The sequence below is a fragment of the Rhinopithecus roxellana genome, chromosome 4, assembly GCF_007565055.1.
Source record: "Rhinopithecus roxellana isolate Shanxi Qingling chromosome 4, ASM756505v1, whole genome shotgun sequence".
Classification (NCBI taxonomy): Eukaryota; Metazoa; Chordata; class Mammalia; order Primates; family Cercopithecidae; genus Rhinopithecus; species Rhinopithecus roxellana.
In genome coordinates, this window is record NC_044552.1 from 26,980,853 (window position 1) to 27,002,076 (window position 21,224).

At 48.0% G+C, this 21,224-nt stretch overlaps 1 protein-coding gene across 3 annotated transcripts; it reads left to right on the forward strand.

The window, feature by feature from the left end:
• The first annotated feature begins 1,429 nt into the window (after nt 1–1,429).
• On the forward strand, nt 1,430–20,535 carry KIFC1 (kinesin family member C1). Of its 3 annotated transcripts, XM_010357839.2 has the most exons (11): nt 1,430–1,960; nt 8,619–8,756; nt 8,892–8,991; nt 13,608–13,661; nt 13,780–13,830; nt 14,024–14,424; nt 15,151–15,930; nt 16,507–16,797; nt 16,902–16,975; nt 17,112–17,187; nt 20,290–20,535. In XM_010357839.2, exons 1-11 carry the CDS (start codon nt 1,949–1,951, stop codon nt 20,332–20,334), a joined length of 2,022 nt encoding a protein of 673 aa, XP_010356141.1. In that variant the 5' UTR covers nt 1,430–1,948; the 3' UTR covers nt 20,335–20,535. The 3 variants fall into 3 exon arrangements, with proteins under 3 accessions (XP_010356141.1, XP_030784424.1, XP_030784425.1); XM_030928564.1 differs by lacking the exon at nt 20,290–20,535 and having other exon boundaries at nt 17,112–17,412; XM_030928565.1 differs by lacking the exons at nt 1,430–1,960; nt 8,619–8,756; nt 8,892–8,991; nt 13,608–13,661; nt 20,290–20,535 and having other exon boundaries at nt 13,780–13,834; nt 17,112–17,412.
• Nucleotides 20,536–21,224: the final 689 nt, after the last annotated feature.

A 21,224-nucleotide genomic window follows, 5' to 3' on the forward strand; every position in this document is an offset into this window, starting at 1 on the left:
ATTAACATTATTGTTTCTTGTAATCCTTATATATTTGTTGCTTATTGCACTGGCTACAACTTCCATTGTTGTATTGATGAGGATTATTGAGAGCAGGCATCCTTGCCGTGTTCCCCATCTTGAAAGGAATGCTTTCAACATTTCACCATTCTGGTGAAGTGTTTTGCGAAATTTTTGAATATGTCCTTTATCAGCTTCTGGAGTTTTTTTTTTTTTTTTTAAATCAATGGGTGTTGAATATTTTGAGTGGCTTTGCTGCATCAATTGGGATGAATAAATTTCATCTGCTAATGGGTCTATATTTCTCCTAGTTTAACTTTTTCTTTTAATTTGATAAATATCTTTAGCTATATGTTTCTTCTCAGGTCTCCCTTCTCAGTTACTCCCTTTACCTTCCATTGTTGGTTTTCTCTAGTTTCTTCCTTTACTTTTCTTTTTACTGTGTTCTCTTCCAGCTCTTACTTTTTGGAGTTTTCCCAGGATATCAAAGGTTGGGGGGATGGCAACATGGTTTTCAGACAGTGTGTCTCCCCACAATCTGCTTCTCTCCACAAGTTTGTTTGAAGCCAAGTTAAAGCAATGGATAGAAGACGGCAGCGTGGGTGCCAGACCTGCCAATTTCCAACTGCACACCAAACCCCCGAACATATGCTTTAGGCCCCTGCCTTTCAGCTTCATAAATAAAACCCTCTCCTGACTACCTCCAGGATTGGATGGAAACTCGGATGAGTAAATATGGTAGAACGACTTTGCAAACTAGCACCTTATTCACACGTAAGGGGTTGCTCTTGTCACCGAGACTGTTAGAGGCAATGTGAGTTAACAGAAACAGCTCGGATTTTGAAGCTAATGGAATCTAGATCCATTCCCAACCAGCAGTGTGACCTTATACTTACTATTTAACCTTTCTGAACCTGTCTCCATCCATCTATACAAAGAACGTGGCACAATGTAGGAACTCAGTGAATTTTTGAGATTATAAGACGAGATAATACAGGGCCACAACCTGAAAAACATAAAATACTCCATAAATGGACGCAGTAAATCCTCCCTGGGCTCGAGACTCCAAAGGCCCTGAGCCCAGCACCAGTAACAGCACCCAGGTAAGTAGGTTGACTGAGAGAAGAGGGCTATAAAAAAAAAATTATTTCCTGAGTTTTGAATCCCCACTGTCAGGCTTCAATGGAGCGCAAAAGTTCCTAAATTTGGTGAGAAATGGCAACATTACCAGAGAATGAACAGACCAGGCCACTAACGTCCACGTGAGGGCTCCAGGAGCCACTTCCGGGCCCAGTCAACCACCACCAGAAGAGGCAGCCCTGGAGCCGCAATCACGCCGACGGAAAACGAGTGCGCTCCCTACTGCAGTCACCAGGAGGCGCTAGTCCAGCCTGGCTGCCGTCAATGGTCCCTGTTTGCGCATGCGTGATTTCTTTCCGCCAGCATCCCCGCCCCTCCTCCTCCGGCCGCCACCAGTTACGTTCGGCCAGTTGCGTTCGTGCGGCGACGTCCACGCATTTTTTGACGTAGCGAGCGACGGCGGGGAGCGGAGCGGAAATCCAGCACTGTTCCCGCTACAGGAGGGAGGGGTGAGAAGCGTAAGTGGGCCGGAAGTGGAATTAATCCGCTTACCTCTCCGGCGCCTGCGAAACAGAAAAGAGAAGGCGCCTGTCGGGCGGGGTGTGGCTTCGGGTGTCGGAGGACGCTGCGATTGGCCCTCGGCTGTGGTGACAGCGACGATTGGTCCCTGCGTGCAGAGCGCGGTGAGAGCGGGTGGCGGCCGTTGGAATTCAAAAGTGGCGGGTGTGGCGCGGGGCTGGTAGCGGCAGGAGCCGCGCGAGTTCTCTACCCTGCTTCGCGAGCGGGCGAGAGAACGCGAGTCCCAGGATCCCCGGAACCCAGTTCTTTTCCACTGCATTACCCCGGCGCGTGTGGGACCGAGGTGGACATGGATCCGCAGGTGAGTAGGGGGCGGCGCAAGTGTCCTGTCCTGGGGATGGGGACAACGACTGGCCGCTCCGATGCTGTCGCGCCCCGGGCTCCCGGCTGGCCTTTGTCATGTCTACCGGGAGGGCGAAGGTCCGTGCCGCCCCGTACAAGTGGAAAGGGGCGGAGGCAGGAGTGGAGTCGGCAGAGTGCACCCGGGGAGGTCGGAAGGGACGTCTGTCTGTCTTCCCCCAGCTTCAAGTCTCGGGAGCCCCTCCCTTTCATGTCTCCGAGATTTCCCCTTTCGAATTCTCAGGCTCTTCTGACACATTTCCACTTCTTTATTCCTACTCAGGGTGTGATTGCAGTGTGTAAGAAGGGAGAGTTCTGATATGACTTCTTCCTTTGGGGACATGGTGTCTGAGGCCACATCCTTGCTGAGGTCCTTTTGTGTTATCGCCTCTCCTCATCACTGCTGCTTCGGAGTGTAGGAAAGGGAGAAGGAGAGTAGGGTAATCTGGGCCGAAAGACTCATTCTCTCTCTCCTTTCCCAAATTTTGCAGATTCCTGCCCAATGAAACTGATTGGTTTAGTTCTTTCTCTTAAATGGTGCCCTGCTGCACCCCACAACCATATGCAGCTTCCTCTCTCCAGTGAAGAGAGATGAATGTGTATGACAGCTGGAGTGTACTGATTTCTGGTGCCAGGAAAGGTTTCCTGCCTGAATCTTTTGTTTACTAGTATTTCACGTTCAGGTTTCCCTAAAGGTAGGATTCAGCCTTAAGAGAAATTATTTCTGTCGTAACAACCGGAGAGCAGAGTAGTATGATGTGACAGTGAGAAGTAGTAAAAGCCTTCTCAGATCTACTCATCAAGTATTTACTGAGCACCTACTACATGCCAGGCGCGGTTGTAGGTACTTAGGATGCAGCAGTGAACAAGGGACAAATCGCTGCCATCATGGAGCTGCCATTCTATGGGGATACAGACAATAAATGTAATAAATGAATTATATAACTGCTGGAAGGCCATAAATGCTGTGGAGAAAAGGAGAAATTCAAGGTTAAGGGAGCAGGGGAGGCCAACTGGTGGGATAGAATATTAAATAGGGTGGTCTCAGTAACCCCCATTGAAAAGATGAGTTGAAGGAAGTGAGGGAGATAGACAAGCAGATAGTGAGGGAAGAACATTTCAGGCAGAGGGAATCTGCTAGAGCAGAGTCCCTAAAGAGTTGTAAGGAGGGAAGTGTGGCAGGATTGAAGTGAGCAAGGGGAAAAGTTGTGGGAAAAGAAGTCAGGTAATGGGTAGTGGGGTTGCTGATCACAGCTGGTCCTTATGGGGGTCATTGTGAGGACTTTTACTCTGAGTGAGATGGGGAATTACTGGATGATTTTAAGCAAAGAGATAATATTTGTGGGGTCCAATAGATTTGCACAGCCATGGCACCATTGCCTTTTGTTTTCTTTTTCTGTTTGCTTCTTGTTTTTTTTGTTTTGTTTTGTTTTTGAGACAGGTTCTTTCTCTGTTCCCAGGCTGGAGTACAGTGGCGTGATCATGGCTCACTAGAGCCTTAACTTCCTGGGTTCAAGTGATCCTCCCACCTCAGCCTCCTGAGTATCTGGGACTACAGGCACCTGCCACTATGCCTGGCTAGTTTTTTGTATTTTTTATAGAGACAGGGTTTTGCCATGTTGCCCAGGCTGGTCTGGAACTCCTGGGCTCAAGCAGTTCACCTGCCTTGGCCTCCCAAAGTGCTGAGATTACAGGCATGAGCCACACCGTGCCCTGCAACTTCTTTTTTTTTTTTTTTTTTTTTTTTGAGATGTAGTCACGCTCTGTCGCCAGCCTGGAGTGCAGTGGTGCGATCTCGGCTCACTGCAACCTCCGCCTCCCGGGTTCAGGCGATTCTCCTGCCTCAGCCTCCCGAGTAGCTGGGACTACAGGTGTGTGCCACCGCACCTGGCTAATTTTTTGTATTTTTAGTAGAGACGGGTTCACCGTGTTAGCCAGGATGGTCTCGATCTCCTGACCTCGTGATCCTCCCGCCTGGGCCTCCCAAAGTGCTCGGATTACAGGCATGATCCGCCACACCTGGCCAACATTTTTTGTCATGACTAGGTGGGGGGTTGCTACTGGCATCTAGTGGGTAGAGGCAGGGATGCTGCTAGGCATCTGACAGTGTGCAGGACTGCATTGGACATTGTCAAATGTCACCTGGGGCATAAAATAGCCCTCAGTTGAGAACCACTGGTTCATGATAATCTAGGTGCCAGATGATGGTGTCTTAGGTCAGGGTGGTAGCAGTAGAAGAAATAGTAAAAAGTAGTTGGGGCCGGGCGCGGTGGCTCAAGCCTGTAATCCCAGCACTTTGGGAGGCCGAGACGGGCGGATCACGAGGTCAGGAGATCGAGACCATCCTGGCTAACACGGTGAAACTCCGTCTCTACTAAAAAAAATACAAAAAAACTAGCCAGGCGAGGTGGCGGGCGCCTGTAGTCCCAGCTACTCAGGAGGCTGAGGCAGGAGAATGTCGTAAACCCCGGAGGTGGAGCTTGCAGTGAGCTGAGATCCGGCCACTGCACTCCAGCCTGGGCAACAGAGCGAGACTCCATCTCAAAAAAAAAAAAAGAAAAAAGAAAAAAGTAGTTGGGTTCTGGATATATTTTGAAGGTACAATCAGCCATGCTTTACCGACAGATTAGATGTGGTATGTAGGAGAAAGAGAAGACTCTGGGTTTTTGGCTTGAGCAACTGAAAGATGGAGTTATATCAATTGAGATGGAGAAAGCTTCAAGAGGAGCAAGTTCAAAGCAGGGTTGGACATCAAGAGGTCAGTTATTAGACCTCCAAATGGAGATTTCGGTTTTTTTTTTTTTTTTTTTTTTTTTTGAGATGGAGTCTCACTCCGTGGCCCGGGCTGGAGTGCAGTGGCCGGATCTCAGGTCACTGCAAGCTCCGCCTCCCGGGTTCACGGCATTCTCCTGCCTCGGCCTCCCGAGTAGCTGGGACTACAGGCGCCCACCACCTCGCCCGGCTAGTTTTTTGTATTTTTTAGTAGAGACGGGGTTTCACCATGTTAGCCAGGATGGTCTAGATCTCCTGACCTCGTGATCCGCCCGCCTCGGCCTCCCAAAGTGCCGGGTCAGGAGATTTTTTTTTTTGAGACGGAGTCACTCACTCTTGCCCAGGCTGGAGTGCAGTGGTGCGATCTCGGCTCACCCCAACTTCTACCTCCCAGCTTCAAGTGATCCTCCCGTCTCAGTCTCCCGAGTAGCTGGGATTACAGGCATGCGCCACCACACCCGGGTAATTTTTGTATTTTTAGTAGAGACGGAGTTTTGCCATGTTGGCCAGGCTAGTCTCGAACTCCTAACCTCAAGTGATCCACCCACCTCAGCCTCCCAAAGTGCTGGGATAACAGGCATGAGGCACCACTCCCAGCCTTAAATAGAGATGTTGAGGATGCAGTTCAGTATAGGTGCAGGATCGAGGTCTGAGCTGGACATATACATTTGGAAACTGTCAGCATATCAATGATATTTAAAGCCATGGGAGTGGATAGTGAGTATAGATAGAGAATGCTGTTAAAGTCTGGAGAGATGGGGAGGACTTGCCAGTGAGGTAAGAAAGGGTGGTCTCCTGGAAGCTAAATGAAGAATGCCTATTAAGGAAAAGGGGAGTGATCAGTTGTATCAAATGCTGTTTGATGGGTCAAGAAAATGAAGATAAAGAATTGACTTAGCAACATGAAGTTACTCGTGATCTTGAGAATAGGAATTTCGATGGAATGGTGGGAATGAAAGCCTGATTGCAATAGGCTTAGGAGAGAAATTGGCCACAGTGAATACACTATAGGTAATACTTTAGAGTTTTGCTGCTAAGGGCGGCAAGGAAAAAGGATAGTACCTGTTAGGGAAAACGGAGTTCAGATTCTTTTAGGTTCGAAGAAATAATAGAGTTTGTTGTATGTCAGTTGGAGTGATGCCATATAGCGCAAAGCTGATGGTGCAGAGGTGAGAAGGGATGATTGCTGGAGGAATGTCCCTGCAATTGGGAGGATTTGGTGAGTCCAGGATTTGGTGAGGAGGGGTGGGATGTGATGCATATGTGAAAGGGTTGCCTTAGGAGCAGGGCCATCCATCTCTGATCTTGTGGTGAGGTGGATGTAGGCAGGGTTGCATGAATATCCGTTCTTATAGAAGGTTAAGTGCTTATGCTTCTCATTGTGGAAAGCTGGAGGGTATCATGTCTAGCTTTATATTAATAGATGGGAAATATATATATACTGTGGTCTTTGGAGTTGTCCTTAATAATCAAACCTTTAAACACATTTTCGTAACCGACAAATTCCAAGGAGGTAGGTCTGTGGCAGATCCACTATGGTAGTGTAGAGAGGAGGAAGGGCACAGGTTATTTTTGAAAATCAGTGTTTGACTTTGGAATACTTAAAGAAAAATTTGGTTTCCATACTATAATTGATTACGCTAAATTAAAATAAGCATTCTTTGTGCACATTTCTGTAGGTGGCAGGAAAAATACTACCTCTTTTTTTCCCATTTTATTTGTATAGAAGCCAATGGTATGGATATATCACAGTGTAAGTATTGCCCCACTGATGAACATTAAATTTCATTCCTTCAAAAACTGTAGAGTCCTACCATGTAGCAGACGTTGTACTAGGCCCTCTGGTTATATAGTTAACGAACAAAACAGATGAATTCTTACGGTGCTCACAGTCTTATATAGGGGTTATGATAATAAATTAAAAACAAAAGAAAACAGTGTATCAGGTTGTTTCATAATTTTAAAAAATAATGATGCTTTGTGAACTTCCTTGAGTAAATCTCATTGTATCACAGGTAGCTCAAACTCACTTTCCCAAAATTGAACTTAGCATCCATAAAACCAATCCTGCTGAGTCCGATGGCATGTGCCTGTTGTCCTAGGCACTCAGGAGGCTGAGGCAGGAGGATCACTTGAACTCAAAGTTCAAAACCAGCTTGGGCAACCCTGTCTCAAAACAAATTAAACAAAAACCAACTCTTCAGGTACTCAGATCTCTGTGTTATTTCTTTTCTTTTTCTTTTTTGAGACAGGATCTCAGTATGTCGCCCAGGCTGGAGTGCTGGAGTGCGGTGGTATGATGACGGCTCACTGCAGCCTTGACGTGGGCCCAAGCCATCCTCCCACCTCAGCCTCCCTTGTAGCTGGGACCACAGGCAAATGCCGTCTGGTTCACTAAGGTGGATGTCTGCCTAGCTTAGCCCTCAAGCTTCTAGAATAGCCCCTTTCAATTAAATTCCATGAGAATTAAGTTTTTTTTTTTTTTTTTTTTTCTGAGACGGAGTCTTACTCCGTTGCCCAGGCTAGAGTGCAGTGGTGCGATTTTGGCTCACTGCAAGCTACGCCTCCCGGGTTCACGCCATTCTCCTGCCTCAGCCTCCCGAGTAGCTGGGACTACAGGCGCCCGCCACTACACCCAGCTCATTTTTTGTATATTTTAGTAGAGATGGGGTTTCACCATGTTAGCCAGGATGGTCTCAATCTCCTGACCTCGTGATCTGCCCACCTCAGCTTCCCAAAGTGCTGGGATTACAGGCGTGAGACACCGTGCCTGGCCAAGTTCTTCTTTTTTTTTTTTTTTTGAGACACAGTCTCGCTCTGTCACCCAGGCTGGAGTGCAGTGGTATGATCTTGGCTCACCACAATCTCTGCCAGTCACTCAAGCAATTATCTTCCTCGGCCTCCCAAGCAGCTGGATTATAGGCACATGCCACCATGCCTGGGTAATTTTTGTAGAAACAGGGTTTCACCATGTTGGTCAGGCTAGTCTTGAACTCCTGACCTTAAGTAATCTGCCCGCCTCAGCGTCCCAAAGTGCTGGGATTACAGGTGTAAGCCACCGTGCTCGGCCAGAATTAAGTTTGAATGCCTCTTTTTTTTTTTTTTTTTTTTTTTTTTTTTTTTTTTTTTGAGATGGAGTCTCACTCTGTTACCTAGGCTGGAGTGCAGTGGCATGATCTCGGCTCATCGCAACCTCTGCCTCCTAGGTTCAAGTGATTCTCCTGACTCAGCCTCCTGAGTAGCTGGGATTGCAGGCATGCGTCACCACACCCAGCTAATTTTTGTATTTTTAGTAAAGACAGGGTTTCACCATCTTGGTCAGGCTAGTCTCAAACTCCTGACCTTGTGATCTGCCTGCCTCAGCCTCCCAAAGTGCTGGGATTACAGGCGTGAGCCACTGCACCCGGCCCAGGTAAAACATTTCAAACATTGTTCAGTAAATGTTGCCTGATTCTCCCAAGCAGTCTTCAGCCCTCATATATCTTCCACTCTCTCCCTTATTTATGATTCTCAGCTTCAGCCAAAAGGGCCAGTTGGTTTCTTAGCCATGCTATGTACATATTTGAATTTTTGCCTTCCAGAAAGAGCATCCATTCCTCTCTGCTTGTTTGACTCCTACCCTTAAAGTTAGTCAAGTCCAACTTTTCTCCTAGAGGTTATTCCCACTTTTAGGTTATGTCCCCACTTCTGTTCATGCTGTCTGTCTGACACATAATTCAGCTTTTGGCACAAGTGGTGCTCAGTGCTTGGTGTGGTGATGTTGATAATTGAGGCTGGGGGCCAAGACGGGAAGTTCTTGGGACATTTGGGCTCCTGGGTATTGTCTTAAGAATCTCTTTTCCCAACAGAGGTCCCCCCTGTTGGAAGTAAAGGGGAACACAGAACTGAAGAGACCTCGGATTAAGGCCCCTTCCCGGCTGCCTCTCTCAGGAAGCAGACTCAAGAGGAGGCCTGACCAGATGGAAGATGGCCTGGAGCCTGAGAAGGTGAGCTGGGCGTGGAGAGCTGTGCATGTATGTGTGGGGTGTGTGTGTGTGTGTGTGTGTGTGTGAAAGAAAGGAGAGACAGAGTATAAACCATTTGGGAGGGTGACTGTGGACCTTGTCTTTATATTTCCCCAGAAACGGACAAGAGGCCTTGGTGCAACGACCAAAATTACCACATCCCACCCAAGAGTTCCATCCCTCACTACAGTGCCACAGACACAAGGCCAGACCACAGGTGGGCTCTTGGGATGGATAGCCTCCGAGGACACGGAAGTCCATTGTTCTTCAACTCACTTGTTTCTTTTCTTTCAATTTTATTCTTTTTTTTTTTTTTTTTTTTTTTTTTTTGAGACAGAGTTTTTTTTTGAGCCTCTGTCGCCCAGGCTGGAGTGCAGTGGTGTGACCTCTGCTCACTGCAACCTCCTCCTCCCAGGTTCAAGTGATTCTTCTACCTCAGCCTCCCGAGTAGCTGGGATTACAGGCGCCCACCACCATGCCCAGCTAATTTTTGTATTTTTAGTAGAGACAGGGTTTCACCACGTTTGCCAGGCTAGTCTTGAACTCCTGGCCTCAGGTGATCCACCCACCTGTGCCTCCCAAAGTACTGGGATTACAGGCGTGAGGCACCACCCCCAGCCTGTCTATTTTGAATAGGTAATAACATTTCATTTGATTCAAAATTCCAAAGGCACAAAGGTTGTTGTATAGTAAAGTTTGCTTCCTATTTCTGTCCTCCAACCACCCAATTCTGCTACCCAGGGCAACTGTATGTTCTTCCAGGAAAATTCTATTGGTATTCAAGCAAGTAAGATTATACTCCCCCACCTTTTTTATGCAAATGGTGACATACTTTAGACATGGTTCTGCTTTTACTTATCTTGATCCAACTTGCTTTTTGGCCTATGGAGTATAGTTGGCCCTCTGTATCCCCAGGTTCTGCTTCTGCAGATTCAACCAACCATCGGTTGAAAATATTCAAGGAGAGTAGGCACAGTGGCTCACGCCTGTAATCCCAGCACTTTGTGAGGCCAAGGTGGGTGGATTACCTGAAGTCCGGAGTTCCAGACCAGCCTGGCCAACATGGTGAAACCCTGTCTCTACTAAAAATACAAAATTAGCCGGACATGATGGCCCGCACCTGTAATCCAGCTACTCTGGAGGCTGAGGCAGGAGAATTGCTTAGAACCCAGGAGGTGGAGGTTGCAGTGAGCCAAGATTGCGCCAGCCTGGCGACAGAGCGAGACTTGGTCTCAAAAAAAAAAAAAAAGAAAAAGAAAATATTCATGGAAAATAAAAAAATAACCAAAAAATACAATATAACAATTACAGTCGTGTGTTACTTGGCAGTGCAGATACATGATCAGAAATGCATTACTGTGGAAACATCATAGAACGTACTTACTGAAACCTAGATGATCTATCCTGCTACACACCTAGGCTGTCTGGGATAGCCTGTTGCTCCTGGGCAACAAGCCTGTGTGGCGTGTTACTATACTGAAGCACTGTAGGTAACTATAACCCAGTGGTAACCATTTGTGTATATAAACATACCTAAACATAGAACAGGTACATTTAAAATAACAATATAAATGATAAAAAAATGGTACACCTGTACAGGGTACAAACCATTAAATGGAGCATGGCTGAATGGAAGTTGCTCTGCATGAGTCAGTGAGTGAGTGGTGAGTGAATGTGAAGGCCTAGGGCCTTACTCTTCACTGCTGTAGACTTTAGAAACATGGTACAGTTAGGCTACACTAAATTTATAAAAAATAGTTCTTTTATAATAAATTAACTTTAGTTTACTATAAGTGTTTTACTTTATAAATTTAACATTCTTTTTCCCACTTGCCAAGGTTGATGTAACATTTTAATCTTTTTTTAACTCTTTTTTTTTTTGAGATGAAGTCTCGCTCTGTCGCCCAGGCTGGAGTGCAGTGGCACAATCTCGACTCACTGCAAGCTCCACCTCCCAGGTTCACGCCATTCTCCCGCCTCAGCCTCCCGAGTATCTGGGACTACAGGCGCCCTCCACCACACCTGGCTAATTTTGTTTTTTGTATTTTTAGTAGAGACGGGGTTTCACCGTGTTAGCCAGGATGGTCTCGATCTCCTGACCTCGTGATCTCCCTGCCTCAGCCTCCAAAGTGCTGGGATTATAGGTGTAAGCCACCGAACCCGGCTAACTTTTTGACCTTGTAATAACAACTTAAAACAAACATTGTATAGCTGTACAGAAATATTTTATTTCTTTATATCCTCATTCCTCATGCTTTTTTTCTGTCTAAATTTTTTTTTTTTTGGGTGGGGAGCATATACTTAGGGCAATATGAATCTCTTGTCTCCTGGGTTGAAAAGAAAATTCTTTTTTTTTTTTTGAGACAGAGTCTCGCTGTGTCACCCAGGCTGGAGTGTAGTGGCGTGATCTCAGCTCACTATAACCTCCACCTCCCAGGTTCAAGCAATTCTGCCTCAGCCTCCCAAGTAGCTTGAACTACAGGTGCATGCCACCACCCCAGGCTAATTTTTTGTATTTTTAGTCGAGATGGGGTTTCACCGTGTTAGCCAGGATGGTCTTGACCTCCTGACCTTGTGACCTGCCCACCTCAGCCTCCCAAAGTGCTGGGATTACAAGTGTGAGTTACTATGCCCCGCCTAAAATTCTTTTTTTAATTTAAAATTTTATTTGTATTTTTTCCAAGAAGTAAGCTTGAATTTGAAAATTTTTCAATATTATTTTGATTTTGAAACCTTTTGTTAAAAATGAAGAAATACACACATTAGCGTAGGCCTACACAGGGTCAGGATCGTCAACATACATGGAGATGTGACTTCCTGTGATAACAGTGCCTTCTGGAATGCCTTTTTTTTTTTTTTTTTTTTTTTTGGAGACAGAGTCTCGCACTGTCGCCCAGGCTAGAGTGCAGTGGCGTGATCTCAGCTCACTGCAGCTCTGCCTTCCGGGTTCACACCATTTTCCTGCCTCAGCCTCCCTAGTAGCTGGGACTACAGGCACCTGCCACCATGCCCAGCTAATTTTTTGTATTTTTAGTCGAGATGGGGTTTCACCGTATTAGCCAGGATGGTCTCAATCTCCTGACCTCGTGATCTGCCTGCCTCAGCCTCCCAAAGTGCTGGGATTACAAGCGTGAGTTACTATGCCCCGCCTAAAATTATTTTTTTAATTTAAAATTTTATTTTTAAAATTAAATTGGAATGCCTTTTGAATGACATGCCTGAGGCTGTTTTATAGTTAACTGCTTTTACAAATAGAAGGAGTACACTCTAAAATTACAATAAAAAGTACAATACAGTAAATATATAAACTAGTAACATAGTCATTATCATTTTCAGGTATTATGTATTATGTACTATATATAATTGTATGTGCTATACTTTTTTTTTTTTTTTTTTTTTGAGACAGAGTCTCGCTCTGTCGCCCAGGCTGGAGTGCAGTGGCTGGATCTCAGCTCACTGCAAGCTCCGCCTCCTGGGTTTACGCCATTCTCCTGTCTCAGCCTCTGGAGTAGCTGGGACTACAGGCGCCCGCCACCTTGCCCGGCTAATTTTTTGTATTTTTTAGTAGAGACGGGGTTTCACCGGGTTAGCCAGGATGGTCTCGATCTCCTGACCTTGTGATCCGCCCGTCTCGGCCTCCCAAAGTGCTGGGATTACAGGCTTGAGCCACCGCGCCCGGCCTGTGTTATACTTTTATACAACTGGCAGTGCGTTAGGTTTGTTGATACCAGAATCACCACAAACAGGTGGGGAATGCTATGATATTACCATGGCTATAATGTCACTAGGCAGTAGGAATTTTTAGCTCCATTATAATGTTACGGGGTTACTGTTGTATATGCAGTCTCTCATTGACCGAAACATCATTATGGGCACATGACTGTATTAACATAGCATTTACATTGTGTTAGATATTATAAGTAATCTAAAGATGATATAAAGTATATGTGGCTGGATGCTGTGGCTCACGCCTGTAATCCTAGCACTTTGGGAAGCTGAGGCAGGCAGATCACCTGAGGTCAGGAGTTTGAGACCAGCCTGGCCAACATGCTGAAAACCTGTCTCTACTAAAAATACAAAAAAAAAAAAAAAAAAAAATAGCCGGACGTGGTGGTGCATGCCTGTAATCCCAGCTACTTAGGAGGCTGAGGCAGAAGAATTGCTTGAACCCTGGAGGCGGAGGTTACAGTGAGCCAAGATTGCACCATTGCATTCCAGCCTGGGTGACAAGAGCGCAACTCTGTCTCAAAAAAAAAAAAAAAAAAATGGAGGCCAAGGCAGGCAGACCACCAGCGGTCAGGAGTTCGAGGCTAGCCTAATCAACATGGTGAAACCCCGTCTTTACTAAAAATACAAAATTAGCCAGGCATGGTGGTGCATGCCTGTAATCTCAGCTACTCGGGAGTCTGAGGCAGGAGAATCGCTTGAACCCGGGAGGTGGAGTTTGCTGTAAGCTGAGATCATACCATTGCACTTCAGCCTGGGCAACGAGTGAAACTCTGTCTCAATCATCAATAAATAAAGTATATGGGAGGGTGTGCATAGACTATATGTAATACTATATACCAATTTATATAAGGGACTTGGGCATCCTTGGATTTTGGTATTCTTGGAGGCTGCTAGAATCAACCCCTTTTGGATACTGAGGGATGACTGTAATTTCTGGTTCTAGGGGAGGTATCATTAGGAGCTGGCCAGATGTAGGGATAAGGGAAGAAAGTTACCTTATTTCTAATTCTGAGAAAAGCACTTCTCCTGCCCCTGTCCTAGCGAGATTACATGTCATCTTAAGAATGATCATTCTACCTTTGCTCTCTCCCATCTCCTGGGCAGCTCAAAAAGTTTCCAAGAAGACAGGACCCCGGTGTTCCACAGCTATTGCCACAGGTAATTGTGCTCAAGAGCTGGGTCTGGGAAGGGATTTGGGGTAATGTGTAAAGGGAGAATGACGGAGGTGAAGGGAAACTGGTCCTGTACTTCCTAAGTCACCTCCTCAATTCTCTAGGGTTGAAGAACCAGAAGCCAGTTCCTGCTGTTCCTGTCCAGAAGCCTGGCAGTAGGTGACAAATGTAACCACTGGGTGAGAGGCTGGGATAGGGAAGAGAAGATGGTGAGTGCCCAGAAAAATCCATTTGGTCTCTTAGGGGAAGGAGATGTAGCATCAGGTGTGGATCCCATAAAGGCTAGAAGGGAGGAGGCATAGAGAGCCTAGACTTCACTGAGCTTTGTCCTTTCTGTGTTCATCTTAGCATCAGCTGTTCCTCCCATGGCGGGAGGGAAGAAACCCAGCAAACGTCCAGCCTGGGACTTAAAGGGTCAGTTATGTGACCTAAACGCAGAACTAAAACGCTGCCGTGAGAGGACTCAAACATTGGACCAAGAGAACCAGCAGCTTCAGGACCAGCTCAGAGATGCCCAACAGCAGGCCAAGGCCCTGGGGACAGAGCGCAGGACACTGGAGGGGCATTTAGCCAAAGTACAGGCCCAGGCTGAGCAGGGCCAACAGGAGCTGAAGAACTTGCGTGCTTGTGTCCTGGAGCTGGAAGAGCGGCTGAGCACACAGGAGGGCTTGGTGCAAGAGCTTCAGAAAAAACAGGTGGAATTGCAGGAAGAAAGGAGGGGACTGATGTCCCAACTAGAGGAGAAGGAGGTAAGGGCCAGATTTTCACCAGATGCCAGCCCCGCTTTCCTGGCAGAGGTCATGCCTCCCCTCCATTCCAGGTGCCCCTCAAGTCTGTTTGGGCTCAGAACTCCTGAGCACCTATCTTTAGCAGTATAGGTGCTGCTGAAGATACCTTTCTCTTCCACCAGTCTGCACCCAGCCCACTCCTGACTGTCTTGCTTTCTGTCATGCTTCTTCCTACCCTTTACTGTTTGCAAAGCTCCCATTTAGAGCTGTGTATTCCTTAGTCCCCCATCCCTCTTTCTTTGGGTTCCCATCCTGATCACAAATTCCTGTGGTACTCTCTTTCCCTCCTCCCATGTCCACTTGACTCCTTCCTGGTGAGCACCAACCAGATTAAATTATTTGCAGTCTCTTAAATGACTCAACTTTCACTTCTGGGCATTCTGCATATGTGCTTCCCTCTTTCTGGAATGTTCTTTGTGTACTGCATCCTTCCTTGATTCACTTCTGTACTTCTGGGTGTCAGCCTAGATATCATCTTCCTTGTGGCTCCTCTTTGTGCTTGGGCATACCCATAGCACTCCCTGTCTTAGTACCATGATTCCTTATTTTCTTGTCTGTCTTTGTTTACCAGACATTGAGGTCCTTTTCAGCAGGGACCTCACTCCACCCACTCCACACGCCACACAATTTGTTCTTATTCTTGGTTGCAAATCACCCTCTGTGTATGTTGTGTTCTGTTCTGGGCAGAGGAGGCTGCAGACTTCAGAAGCAGCCCTGTCAAGCAGCCGAGCAGAGGTGGCATCTCTGTGGCAGGGGACTGCGGCCCAGGCAGCCTTACTGGCTGAGCGGGAAGAACGTCTTCACGGGCTAGAAATGGAGCGCCGGCGACTGCACAACCAGCTGCAGGAACTCAAGGGCAACATCCGTGTATTCTGCCGAGTCCGCCCTGTCCTTCCGGGGGAGCCCACTCCACCCCCTGGCCTCCTCCTGTTTCCCTCTGGCCCTGGTGGGCCCTCTGATCCTCCAACCCGCCTTAGCCTCTCCCGGTCTGACGAGCGGCGTGCGACCCTGAGTGGGGCACCAGCCCCACCAACTCGCCACGATTTTTCCTTTGACCGGGTATTCCCACCAGGAAGTGGACAGGATGAAGTGTTTGAAGAGATTGCCATGCTTGTCCAGTCAGCCCTGGATGGCTATCCAGTATGCATCTTTGCCTATGGCCAGACAGGCAGTGGCAAGACCTTCACAATGGAGGGTGGGCCTGGGGGAGACCCCCAGTTGGAGGGGCTGATCCCTCGGGCCCTACGGCACCTCTTCTCTGTGGCCCAGGAGCTGAGTGGTCAGGGCTGGACCTACAGCTTTGTAGCAAGCTACGTAGAGATCTACAATGAGACTGTCCGGGACCTGCTGGCCACTGGAACCCGGAAGGGTCAAGGGGGCGAGTGTGAGATTCGCCGTGCGGGGCCAGGGAGCGAGGAGCTCACTGTCACCAATGCTCGATATGTCCCTGTCTCCTGTGAGAAAGAAGTGAGGACCCATGGGCACTGGAACTGGGGAATGGGGAGGAGTGGGCAGGGTGCCACAAGATGGAGGTAGAGAGAGAAAGGAGCAGGAGAGAATTGAAGGATGAAGTACAAGTTGTGAGGCTGGGTTACCACATCCTGTTTTGGCCTGTGGGCTGTAGGTAGATCTGCCTTAACCCGGGAGTGGCGAGGGAGTGATGCATCTGCCGAAATGGGGAGGGTCACTGCATCTCAGGTTTCATCTAGCCATGCTCATCCTAGCCATGCTGGTCTCCTGGCTATTCCTCAACCAACTAGTCATGCTCCCCATCTCAGGGCCTTTGCCTGGATGCTCCTTTCCTGGAGATCTTACGGCAATGAGGCCATCTTTGGCTATCCTGTCAAAACTTGGTTCCCCACCCCGCCTTTATACAGTCCCTATTCTATGTATTCCTTACCATTTTCAGATATACTGTGTATCTTGTTTGTTGACAGGCTAGAAAGCTTCAAGAGAGTGGGGGTGGGCTCTTATTCATTTCCATACATATTACTATGTACTGACTTCTGCCTGCCCTTTTACCCCTTCTGCTCCCATCCCCAGGTGGAGGCCCTGCTTCATCTGGCCCACCAGAATCGGGCTGTGGCCCGCACAGCCCAGAATGAACGGTCATCACGCAGCCACAGTGTATTCCAGCTACAGATTTCTGGGCAGCACTCCAGCCGAGGCCTGCAGTGTGGGGCCTCCCTCAGTCTTGTGGACCTGGCCGGGAGTGAGCGACTTGACCCTGGCTTAGCCCTCGGCCCCGGGGAGCGGGAACGCCTTCGGGAAACACAGGCCATTAACAGCAGCCTGTCCACGCTGGGGCTGGTTATCATGGCCCTGAGCAACAAGGTGGGAATAGGAGTGGGGGCAGATACGGGACCTGGGGCCAGTTGGGGTTGGCTGTGCAGAACTCTGCCCATTCCCAAACATCTGTCCCCACCTCAATCATGTAGGAGTCCCACGTGCCTTACCGGAACAGCAAACTGACCTACCTGCTGCAGAACTCTCTGGGTGGTAGTGCTAAGATGTGAGTGAAAGGGACAGATGGAAGGGTTCAGGTAGGAACTGTGTTGGGGTGAGGGGTAGAAAGAGGGGAACAGTGGAGACCTGCCCAGGCTCTGCTGGCCCCTAATGCTGGGATTGGGCATATTCTGTTTTCATAGGCTCATGTTTGTGAACATTTCTCCACTGGAAGAGAACGTCTCCGAGTCCCTCAACTCCTTACGCTTTGCCTCCAAGGTGCGATTACCACCAGTCAATCCCAGGCCTTGTCAGGACCCATGGATGCTTGTAGGCTTCTCCATTCCTATCCCTTCTGTATTCTAGGGCAGGGAGCACATTTGTCCAGAAAGGTTTTACATTTGCAGGCATCTGAGGCAGTACTCACCATGGTTCCATTTTTAATTATTAGCTTTTGAGTTAAGTTTTTTAAAAAAACAGGTGATTAACCTGAGAAAGCTGATTGAAAAAAAAAAAAAGGGGGACTGACTAAAAGGTCTAAACTGGTTGGGCGCAGTAGCTCACGCCTGTAATCCGAACACTTTGGGAAGCCAAGACAGGAGGATTGCTTGAGCCGACGAGTTTAAAATCAGCCTGGGCAACATAGTGAGACCTGTCTCTACAAAAAACAGGAAAATTAGGTGGGTGTAGTGGCTCACACCTGTAGTTCCAGCTACTCAGGAGGCTGAGGTGGGAGGATCACCTGAGCCTGGGAGGTGGAGGCTGCAGTGAGCCATGATCCTACCACTGCACTTCAGCCTGGGTGACGGAGCAAGACCTTGTCTCAAAAAACAAAACAACACACAAAATATCCCTAAGATTCCTCCCCATCAGCATACAGAGATCATTCCATTATTTTTAGGTCTGCCTAGGACTCCACTATGTAGTTGCACCAAAATTTATCCACCAGTTCCCTCTACTGGACACTTGGATTGTTTCCACCCTTTTTTAGTTTACAAGCAAGGCCACGTTGACTAACTTTGTACATACATCATTTTGTATTTTTTCAGTTACATCTAACCAGGGCAATAGTCCTTGAAATGGGATTACTGAATCAAAGACTTAGAGGTTTTTCAGACTGTTCCAAATAGTGTGAATTCAGACTCCAACTTCATGAGGGTCAGCCAGTGGCCATATGAATTCTCACGTATGAGAATTCCTTCCACTAGAATCTCCTCCCACTAGTGTTAAGCAAGTCAGAAAGTTTCCTTACTGTCTGCCTCCACCGTAATTTTTTTCTCTGGTTCACCCTCCTCCTGAGCATATAGCCCTTTAATGGGCTCTGGCTTTATTTGAGCTCTGATCAGGTCTGTCCTGCTGTACGCTTGGGCCTCCTCCCAATCAGCACTGATTGTTGCTGTAGAGTAGCCAGCACCTGCACCCTGATCTGGTATTCTAAGTTCAGTTTTAGAGGCTGGTGATGTTTTTTCTAATTTTTATTAATGTTATACCAATGTAACATCCAACAGCATGAACTTTAATATCCTCTAATACCCAGTTTATGTTAAATTTCACCCAACTGTCTCAGAAGTGCCTTTTATACATAATAGGTTTGTTCAAATCAGGATCCAGGCAAGGGCCACCCACTTGATTGAAATGTCTCAAGTTCCACAACCCTATCCCACACTGCCACTATTACGTCATTTGTTTGTTGAAGGTCATTTGTCCTATCGAATATACTATTCTGGATTTTGGCTGATTGCTTCCTCTTTCACCCATACTTTCACTTATTTATCATATTTGGGTGTTGTCAGTGTGATCCATCCATTTAAAAGCTCCTTACTGACTTTTTCACCTAGTGATTTTATCCATCAGTGACCATACCTGGATCCATTATTTCATTAAGGGGTTTTTAAATGGCGATTTTTCTAATCTTAGTTGTTCTGCATTGGTTAGTCACGATTCTTTTTTTTTTTTTTTTTTTTTTTTTTTTTTTTTTTTTTTTTTTTTGAGACAGAGTCTGGCTCTGTCGCCCAGGCTAGAGTGCTGTGGCCGGATCTCAGCTCACTGCAAGCTCCGCCTCCCGGGTTTTTACGCCATTCTCCTGCCTCAGCCTCCCGAGTAGCTGGGACTACAGGCGCCCGCCACCTCGCCCGGCTAGTTTTTTGTCTTTCTTTTTTTTTAGTAGAGACGGGGTTTCACCGTGTTAGCCAGGATGGTCTCGATCTCCTGACCTTGTGATCCGCCCGTCTTGGCCTCCCAAAGTGCTGGGATTACAGGCTTGAGCCACCGCGCCCGGCCACGATTCTTTTATGAAGACATTTGCCTTGCCATCTACTTGGTTTCTCTGAAATTCAATTCATACAGGAAAAACAAGATAAATGCTGAATTATTGATTTTCAGTATTGAGTTGATACCCGAGCAGCTTCCAAAGGTGACCAATGAATGTTTATCTGAGGGGTATCTTTATTTTTATTTTTTTGAGACAGAGACTTGCTCTGTTGCCTAGACTGGAATTCAATGGCTCAATCATAGCTCACTGTAGCCACCAAAAGTGTTGGGATTACAGGCGTGAGCCACCCAGCCCGGCCACAGTCGTTCTTTCTGATGCTCAAATTGCCCCATTTTGGGCCAATAGGAACCTCCTGGCCGGGTGCGGTGGCTCACGCCTGTAATCCCAACACTTTGGGAGGCCGAGGCGGGTGGATCACGAGGTCAGGAGATGGAGACCATCCTGGCTAACACGGTGAAACCCTGTCTCTACTAAAAACACAAAAAATTAGCCAGGCGTGGTCGCGGGCACTTGTAGTCCCAGCTACTCAGGAGTCTGAGGCAGGAAAATGGCGTCAACCTGGGAGGCAGAGCTTGCACTGAGCATCGAGATCGTGCCACTGCACTCCAGCCTGTGCGACAGAGCGAGACTGTCTCAAAAAAAAAAAAAGAACCTCCTTCAGGTTGGCGCCAGTGTCCTTTAGACAGAACTCTAGCAGTCTTTTCAGATTCAACTTGTAATTTCCTCCCCAGACTTCAACTGATCCATTTTCTAAGGAGTCCTAGTTCCTAAATGGGTGTTATTACTCTTTTATCTCGGTTTAAGTATTTTACAGTGGGAGAGGTTGGCGGTCTCTAGTACAGGGTATTGCTGGAAATGAAAGCCTCCACTCTCTGCTCCTGTATTTTCTTCTGGGGCTTCTATCTCTTCTCAGGCCTTTTCACCTCCTCCAAGCCTAGTGTGCAGAGGAGAACCAACCATAACTGGGACCAGCCTGAACCTGCCTTTGGAGGCCTTATTTCAGTATTTCTGAGGGCATCCCTAGCATTGGAGGATGGAAGCAGATCTTGGGGAAAATGTTGTATTGGTTACTCTGCAAACTTTTATCCTGTCTAACCCCCTACCCCCAGGTGAACCAGTGTGTTATTGGTACTGCCCAGGCCAACAGGAAGTGAAGACGGATCCAGATCTTGTGTTGGGAGTGTGTGTGTGTGTCTGTATCTGTATGTGTATGTATTGGGTGAGGGGTGGGAGGGTTGCTGGAGGGTGCTTTATTGGGTGGAGGGCACCATGTCCCAGGGCTATCAAATAAAGAATAGTGTTTTTTAAATAAATGTTTATCTGCCCAAGAAGGCAGATATCTTCATATCTGTAAAGGTGGGAGCTGTGATCTGTTCCCTCTGCCAAACGTTTGTGTGGGCGGCGGGAGCGGGGGCTGAGGGCTTGGGCTTTCCTCTCCTCAGCTCTCACCGGTTCTGGACCATGGTCTGGATCATCTTCCCCTCTGCTAATACCCCGTCCCTCACATCAGGGAGGCGTGCCTCTAGCTATCCACGCCCTCTCCTTGGTCACTAGTTATAGATAAGTTTCACTCTTCCGCCGGCCACCCCAGCCCCAGGGAGCAACGTTCCTTTGGTGGGTTTCGGCAAATGGGGACCGGACCCCAGAGTCCAGAGGCGGGGCTCGCGCGCGCTCCCAAACTGCTGGCTCTTTTCTCCCGCCCTTTCCCTGCCTTTCCGTTCGAACGGCTGGGGCTCTGCCCGCTCGCTGCCCATTGGCTGGCTCTCGGTGGCGTCACCGCCTCGGGTCCTTGCCCCCTTCGTCTTTGCGCCAGCCCTGGACGCCTGGGGCGGGACGTGCCCGGGAAGCGGCGCGCACGCCCGCCGACTCCCTCGCGCCAACCGCCGACGGCCGCCGCCCCGTGAAGGAGGGGCTCAGTCCTCCCAGGTGCCGCGCGCAGGAGGGGACACGCGTGCGCAAAAGGGCGGCGGGTGGGGCGCGACTCGCCACGGGGAGGGCGGGGCTGGGGCTAACGGCGAGTGGAGGGCGGGGCGCGCGAGGGAGG